This window comes from Pipra filicauda, unplaced genomic scaffold, assembly GCF_003945595.2.
Source record: "Pipra filicauda isolate LSUMZ 115617 unplaced genomic scaffold, ASM394559v2 scaffold1479_size12341_pilon, whole genome shotgun sequence".
Taxonomy (NCBI): Eukaryota; Metazoa; Chordata; class Aves; order Passeriformes; family Pipridae; genus Pipra; species Pipra filicauda.
In genome coordinates, this window is record NW_024103961.1 from 2,381 (window position 1) to 11,260 (window position 8,880).

Sequence of the window (8,880 nt, forward strand, 5' to 3'; positions counted from 1 at the left end):
AGGATATGAGGATGCTCAGTCCAAAAAAGGATATGAGGATGCTCAGTCCAAAAAAGGGCACGGGGACATGGTGGGACAGGGGGACAAAGCTCATCTGGATTTGTTTTGTTCTTGCAAAGGGCCAAGGCCTGACCCCCAGCCCTGGGAAGGGAGATCCTGTGCCTGCCTCATCCCTCAGGGCTCTTGCTGGGGCTCTGGGATGTGGGGATGTGCAATGGCAAGGGCAGGAGCATGGGGCAGCACCTCTGTCTCAGTTGAGTGAGACTGAAGTGTTTTGCTGAGGGGGATGAGTTATGAGGAAAACCAAACTCCTCCCTCTAAGCAACTGTAAATTGGAAATTAGGAGATTCCAGTTGAGGCAGTATGGAAAAAGGAAAAATAACAGCTCTTTCTTAAAGGATATCTGTGTATTGGCAGAACAACAAAAAGGGGGAAAAGTGGAAAAGGGGAAAAAGGGGCTCTTCCCACGAAACTCCCGCTGTCTGTGGCTGGCTGTGGCCGGGAATTCCCCCTTTTGGCCGATGAACACACGCCACTGCCAACACGGGAGCGCAGGAGGGAAAGGGCGACCTCCTCCCCAAAAGGTTCCTCTCTAGGGGGGTCAAACCTCTCCCGTGAAGTCCGAGCAGGTCCGGGTTGGGGGCAGAACAGGGCGCAGGAAACGAAGGCAAACGGGAACCAGCAAAGAGCCAGATGAGCAGGCCGAGAACAAAAGGACCTTGGAGCCTCTCCAACACCCCCCTTGCCTGAGTTAAGGCCAAAGTGAAGGGCCTTGCCCTTTGCCCAGGAGAAAGCAAAAAACTCCACCCCCCCAGAGCCTTCTGAGGGCTCCCAACCTGCAATGTGGGCTGGGCCAGTTCTTTTGTGGGTGTGAGTCACCCAAGGCAAAGCCCCCTCCCCCATTGAACATCTTTCTTTTCCAGTGGGGCAGGGGAAAGAAAAATTCCTGCTTGGTTTTTTAGAAGAAGTAAAGCTATGACAGGGATCCCCTCCCCCCTGCCCTCACTGCCCCCCAATAACAGGGACTGGGGAGAACTGGGAAGCTTTCCTGGGAACACTGGGAGCAGCCAGCTGGGGTCAGAATGAAAGCAGGGCCTGGGGGGAAACACGACCCCCCAAACTCAGTGTGGGGATGGACTGGGGGGTCCCGGCTGGGCCCGAGGCCACGGGGAGGGGCTGCGGCCGCCGGCGGCTCAGGAGCTCTGTGGGGAGAGAAAAGGGGGTGAGAGCGGGTTGGGGGGGCAGGGGGGGCCCGCAGACTGTGGGAGAGCAAAGGAAGGAACACGACCCCTATTTGGGGACCCCCCTTTACCTTCTCCCTCAGGTAGAAGCCGAGCCCCAGCGCCAGGAAGACCAAGCGCAAGACGAAGCCCCCGACCCCCACCAGGATCTTGCTGCGGACGGTGTCTGGTGGCATCTCTGGAGGGAGCCGGGGGGGTCAGCACCCCCAAAACCTCCTCCCACGCACCCCCCGGCACCCCACAGAGCCCGGCCCGCTCTCCCCCAGCCCACCCGGGGGTCCCTCAAACCTTCTGCCAGTCCCTTCCCAGCCCCTGTAGGGATCCCACCACGCCCATCCCAGACCCTTTAGGACCCTCCAACCCCCCTCCCAGCACCCCCAGCACCCACCAAACTCCCTCCCAGTTGCCCCCAGTTGCCCCCCCGGTGCTGGGGGGGCCGGGCCGTACCCCAGTGCCGGCTGAGGGGGTGCTCCAGGCTGACGTGCTCCACCTGGCAGCTGTAGGTGACCCCGCGCCGGGGGGGGATTTCCAGCAGCACCAGCACCTGGTAGCTCCAGTCCCCGTTGGGGACCACGTTGGTGGAAAACACGTCCTCCAGCACCTCCTGCCCATCCTGGAACCACCTCACCTGCACCGGCGCAGGGTAGAAATCCATCACAGAGCAGAGCAGGCGGCCGGGGCCGGGCTGGGAGCTCGACGGCACCAGCGAGATGGACACGCTGGGGGGCACTGGGAGGGACGGGGGAGACACTGGGCTGAGCTGGGAGACACTGGGGAGCACTGGGAGGGACTGGGATGGCAGTGGGAGGGACTGGGAATAGAGTGGGGTAGAAGGGGATGGGCTGGTGGGTACTGGGGAGAGAGTTGGGAGATGTGGGAGTGAAGTGAGAACGACTGGGAATGAACTGAGAGGGTCTGGAAGTGGAGGTAGTGGGACTGGGAATGACTGGGATTGACTGGGAATGACTGGTGTGGACTGGGAAGGAAGCCATGGGGACTGGGAGGCTGAGTGGTGGTGAGGGAACTCTTTGGTTTGGGTCTGCCTGGCAACTGGAGCGTCATCAGAGAGACGCACTGGGATTGGCTGAGGGGCGTGAGCTCGGTGGCCCCAGCGGGGTGGAGACGCGGGGGGGCACTGGGAGAGACTGGGATGGACTGGGATGGATCACGAAAAACTGGAATGGACTAGGAGAGACTAGGGGGTATTGGAAGGAGTGGAGGAGACTGTGATGGACTGGAATCTGTCAAAAGGCCATGGGAAGGGGCACAGGGAGGGCTGAAGGGTCTGGACTGATTCCCAGGGAGGGTTTGAGGGGCTCCAGGGTCATTCCCGGGGCAGGGCTCAAGGGGACCCGCTCTGCCCCACGCTCACCTCTCCTCTCCACGCTGAACAGGGCATCAAGTTCGTAGTAGGGCCAGCAGTACATGTCCACAGCAGACCGTGCATACTCCAGCCTTCCTGGGAGACTGTTCAAGTTCCTGGCCTGGATCTCCCTATCCGGGGTGTCCCCCACATAGACCCCCAAATCGCTGCTGAATTGCAGTTGCTGTTCCCAGTTGTAGATGTGCCTCTCCATGAACCTCACCCGCTCGGTGCCATTGATGAAGTGACACTCAGCCTTGAACATCCTCTGGAACACCCCTGTGTGTGCAGGACACGGGTCAGGGGGTGCCCCGTCCCCCCCCCATCATCCCCCAGCCCCCCCCAGCAGGGTGGGAGCTCAGGGGGCCACCCCGGACCCCCCTTTCCCACCCCCCTCTGCCCCACGGACGCCCCAGCACCGGCTCTTGGCTGGGGGGGAATCTCCCCATCAACCCCCTAGGGATGGACAGGGGGGGTTGGGGACTCCCCCAATGCCGATCCCATCCCCCCAGAGCCCCAGGGAACCGCTCCAGGGATCAAGGGACACCCAGGGACCCCCAGGGCACCCCTCTACCTGCTCTCCCACACCCCCTTGCCCCCCTCTCCCACCCCTTTCCCACCGGCCCCACAATCCCCAGACCCCGCCCCCTCACTTTGGGGCTCCCAACACCCTCCCACTCACTCCGGGCCTTCCAACCCCCCTCGCACTCACTTTTGGGGCTCCCACACCCTCTTTTCTCCCCTCTTTCCCCCCCTTTCACACCTGACCCCTCTTCTCGCCCCCCCCCGCTCACCCGACAGCTCCTCGCCCGCAGCCGGGGGGGCTCCCAGCACCACCAGCACCGCCAGCACGGCCCCAGCTCCCCGCACACGCTCCATGCCCAGCGCCGGACAGCTGCTGACAGCCCCAAACCAGCCGGGCGGCGCCGTTTTGGGGGGTTTGGGGCGCGCTGGGCTTGGCTGAGGTGGCTCCCATCCCCAAAAGGCTCCCAAAAAACTCCCTCCCAGTTGCCCCCAGGACTCCCCAAAGCCCCTCTCAGCCCTCCCAGCACCCACCAACCTCTTCTCAGCCTCTCCATTCCCCCGCAGACCCTTTCCCTTACCCCCTAAACTCCCTCCTAGTTCCCTCCACAGCCCCCAGAGCCCCTCACCCCCCTCCCAGTGTGCCCCCGGTGCTGGGGGGGCCGGGCCGTACCCCAGTCCCGGCTGAGGGGGTGCTCCAGGCTGACGTGCTCCACCCGGCACCGGGGGGGGATTTCCAGCATCCCCAGCACCTGGTAGGTCCAGTCCCCGTTGCCTCAAGAGAGCGCGGAGGAAAAGACTCCAGGCCAGGGGAGTGGATGAGATGAGATAAAGAGAGCAGGTCCTTTAGTGGAGCCTCAGGCCAGGGGAACACACACGACGGGCACCCCCCAGGCAGTGGCTCTGGGATTTTAGAACAAGGTCCATCCAACCCCAGATCTCTCCACCCCCCACTTCTGCCCCGTTCTGCCCCTGACACACCCCTTTGGGAATTGGGCTTGGGGTCTTTGGGACCCCTTCTTCCTCAGCTTCATCTTCTTCGCAGCACCCACAGTCCTTGGAGCTCCTCCCGAGTTCTGGGCTTGAAGGTGGCTGTGTCTGTGTGATGTCTTCTGGTCCAGGCTTTTCTACAATTCTACCTTGAAAAGAAGACTAAACACGCTAACGGGATTTAGAGGGGTTGATGTGGGATGGGGTAACAGGGTTGGGGATGTGCAAACATTATGCTACAGGGTAAGGGATAGAATGCAGCTGCATTAAAATCTACAATCACTACAGCACTACTTCTAAAATCTACAAAAGATAAAAAAAACCAAAAAGCTCTGAGGCATCACACCTCTTCTTTTACAGTTCTATCACAACTTTTTATAAGTCAATCATATTATATTATAGAGCTCCATTTCTATGTTGTTAGGTACACCTTTTATATACCTTTATATAGCTTTTATAAACCTTTGAATGCCTTAATAAAATCCCAGGGATCTTGCTTGGAACTCCCTGGATCCAGGGACTGAGAGGATCTCCCTCAATAACACTTTCAGTGGGCACTGGAATCCTCAGGGTCCTGGAACCCCTGGAGCATCAACAGCTTTGTCCCTCCAAAGGGGTCCCAATTTGTTTCCAATGGTTCAGGAATACAAAATAAACCAAATACCAGTTTCCAAAGCCAAATCAACTTATAAGTCCAGAAATCACAAGTTAATATCCAAAATAGCAGAAAGGATTTCTTCAAGATTCTTTCTTTGCAACCTGAAGTACCCATAATACAAAAGAAACCAAATACCTGTTTCCAAAACCAAATAAACCAAAGACCAGTTCCAGAACCAAATAAACCAATGAGTCCAGACTCCCAAATTAAGATCCAAAATCATGGCTAGGCTGCATGAACGAAGATTTGGGAAGGGCTCTGCCCACATTTGCTACAAGCACACTGGTGGCTAAAGAGGCCAATACGAGATAGACACGTCCAGTTGCAAAAGGCAGAGCAGAAAGACTCCTTGGATGGGATCGACAGGACACGGTTCTTTCTGCGTTGTCTTTTCTCCTCGATGGTGATCCTGCTGCGTTCTCAAAGGAAGCAGCAGCGTTAGAGATGGGGTGTCTCCAGACCTCCCGACTGGAGGCCAGAGTAGACCAGTGATGAAGATCAATGTGGCCAAGGCTGAGATGTTGTTTCAGGCAGTCCTTGTATCTCCTCTTTGGGGCTCCTCTCTTGCAGCAGCCGGTGGCAAGTTCACCCCAGAGCACGATCTTAGGGAGGGGGTGGTTGGTCCTTCATCCTGGAGACGTGCCCTGCCCAGCACAGCTGTGTTCTCAGCAACATGGCCTCAATGCTTGTGACTGCTGCCTGTTCTAGAACAGATGTGTTGGTCACATCATCTGACCAGTGGATGTTTAGGATTGTACGGAGGCAGCGTTGATGGAAGCGTTCCAGGAGTCGCAGGTGGTGGCTGTAGATGACCCAGGATTCGGACCCATATAAGAGAGTAGACAGCACAATGGCTCTGTAAACACTGATCTTTGTGCTTTTCTTCAAGTGTTTATTTTGCCAAACTCTTTTATGGAGTTTTTGGAAAGCATTATATGCCTTTGCTAACCTGTTGTCCATCTCTCTGTCAATCTCACCATCCAAGGAGATGAGGCTGCCTAGGTAATTAAACTGCTGGACTGATTTGAGGTCTGATTGGCCAATGGTGATGTGGGGATGATGGAAGACTTCCTGAGGTGCAGGTTGATGGAGAACTTCTGTCTTCTTTAAGCTGACTTCCAGCCCAAAGAGGTCAGCAGTGTCTGCAAAGCAGGATGTTAAACGCTGCAGAGCTGCTTCTGTGTGAGCGACGAGGGCGGCGTCATCAGCATAAAGCAGCTCCCGGACAAGATGGTTTAAGGTCTTGGTGTGGGCCTTCAGTCCCCTTAGGTTGAAAGGGCTTCCATCAGTACGGTATCAAATGTAGATCCCGTCCTGATCCTCGAGGTCTGCCGTGGCCCTTTGGAGCATCCTGCTGAAAAAGACTGTGAATAGGGTTGGAGCGAGAACGCAGCCTTGTTTCACACCACTGGTTATTAGAAAGGGCTCAGAAAGTGCATTGCCATAACTGACTTGGCCGTGCTGATCCTCATGGAGTGAGATGATCATTTTAAGGAACTTGGGGGGACAACCTAAACGTTCCAAAATCTGCCACAGACCTTTCCTGCTCACAGTATCGAAAGCCTTGGTGAGGTCAACAAAGGTTCCATAGAGACCTTTGTTCTGTTCCCTGCACTTCTCTTGCAGTTGTCTGAGGACAAATCCCATGTCTGTGGGGCTCCTGTTGGCTCTGAAACCACATTGGCTTTCAGGGAGAATTCCTTCTGCTATAGTGGGTGTTAGTCTGTTCAAGAGTATTCTTGCCAGGATTTTGCCAGCAATGGGGAGCAGAGTAAGACCCCGGTAATTTCAGCAGTCTGACTGTGCTGGTTTAAAGGTAAACCAGCAGGGGAAATGAACTCAACCCAAAAGAGAGATTATAAGTCAGAATAACAATTTAATAAAATAACACAATAAGTACGATTATACAGACAAACAGTTGGTTTTAACCCACCAAACCCAAATGTATAACCCAGCACCCTGGGGCATGAACAGAGTGGTGTTTTTTGGCCCCCCTGGGCCCAAAGGAAAGGGAGAGGGGAAATAAACCCTGTTGGTGAGAGTGGTGGTGCAGTCTGGTCAAGAGTGGTGGTTGCAGTTTGGTCGAGAGTGGTGATCTGCAGTCTGGTTGACAGTGGTGGTCACAGTCTGATTGAAAAGTGGTGGTTGCAGTCTGGTTGAAGAGACATCGCTGACATCACAGGCAGAGCAGTGACATCACAGGGATAGCAGTGACATCAGAGAGACAGCGGTGACATCACAGAGACAGCAGTGACATCAAAAAGAAAGTGGTGACATCACAGGTAGAGCAGTGACATCACAGAGACAGCAGTGACATCACAGGAAAAGCAGTGACATCAAAAGGGACAGCAGTGACATCACAGAGACATCGGTGACATCACAAGGACATCAGTGACATCACAAAGACAGCAGTGACATCACAGGAACAGCAGTGACATCACAGGAACAGCAGTGACATCACAGAGAAATCGGTGACATCACAGAGAGAGCAGTGATATCACAGCGACAGCGGTGACATCACAGGGATATTGGTGACATCATAGGGACAACGATGACATCACAGAAACATCGGTGACATCACAGGGACAGCAGTGACATCACAATAACAGCAGTGACATCACAGGTACAGCAGTGACATCACAGAAACAGCGGTAACATCACAGAGACATTGGTGACATCACAGGGATATTGGTGACATCACAGAGACAGCGGTGACATCACAGGCAGAGCAGTTACATCACAGGGACATCAGTTACATCACAGGGAAAGCGGTGACATCACAGAGAGAGCAGTGACATCACAGAGACGGTGGTGACATCAGAGACAGTGGTGACATCACAGAGACAGCGGTGACATCAAAGGGACAGCAGTGACATCACAGAGACACTGGTGACATCACAGGGATATCAGTGAAGTCACAGGGAAGCGGTGACATCACAATGACAGCGGTGACATCACAGGGACATTGATGACATCACAGGGACAGGAATGACATCACAGAGACATCGGTGACATCACAAGGACATAGGTGACATCACAAAGACATCGGTGACATCACATGGACATGGGTGACATCACAGAGACAGTGGTGACATCACAGACACATCGGTGACATCACAGTCACAGCAGTGACATCACAGGGACATCAATGACATCACAGAGAAAGTGGTGAAATCACAGGGACAGCGATGACATCAGAGGGACAGCACTGACATCACAGAGACATTGGTGACATCACAGAGACATCGGTGACATCACAGAGAAAGCGGTGACATCACAGGGACAGCAGTGACATCACAGAGACAGCGGTGAAATCACAGAGACAGCAGTGACATCACAGAGACACTGGTGACATCACAGGGATATCAGTGAAGTCACAGGGAAGCGGTGACATCACAATGACAGCGGTGACATCACAGGGACATTGATGACATCACAGGGACCCCCCCCCAAAAAAAGAATGACCATCACATAAACATTGGTGAGATCACAAGGACACATGAACATCACAAAGACCACATTTACATACAGGAACGCAGTGACACATCACAAGGTACAATCCGGTTAAAACACAGAAGAAATCGGTGACAATCACAGAAGAGCAGTGATATCACGCAGACCGCGGTGACATCACAGTGGGGGGATATTGGTGACATCATAGGGACAACGATGACATCACAGAAACATCAGTGACATCACAGGGACAGCAGTGACATCACAATAACAGCAGTGACATCACAGGTACAGCAGTGACATCACAGAGACAGCGGTAACATCACAGGGACATTGGTGACATCACAGGGATATTGGTGACATCACAGAGACAGCGGTGACATCACAGAGACAGCGGTGACATCACAGCGACAGGGTGACATCACAGAGACAGCGGTGACATCACAGAGACAGTGGTGAAATCACAGAGACATCGATGACATCACATATACATCGGTGACATCCCAGAGACAGCAGTGACATCACAGGGATATTGGTGAAATCAAAGGGACATCCGTGACTTCAAAGGTACAGCGTTGACATGACAGGCACAGTAGTGACATCACAAAGACATCTGTGACATCACAGAGACAGCCGTGACTTCACAGGCATAG

At 54.5% G+C, this 8,880-nt stretch overlaps 1 protein-coding gene across 1 annotated transcript; it reads right to left on the reverse strand.

Annotated features, from left to right (window-relative positions):
* Nucleotides 1–746: 746 nt before the first annotated feature.
* LOC113984190 (class II histocompatibility antigen, B-L beta chain-like) lies at nucleotides 747–3,459 on the reverse strand (the record flags this gene model as incomplete). Its single annotated transcript, XM_039378781.1, has 5 exons — nucleotides 747–1,200; nucleotides 1,313–1,419; nucleotides 1,689–1,970; nucleotides 2,614–2,883; nucleotides 3,399–3,459. Coding segments are annotated over 5 exons (843 nt in total), but the record flags the coding sequence as incomplete, so codon positions are not given.
* Between the last annotated feature and the right edge of the window lie 5,421 nt (nucleotides 3,460–8,880).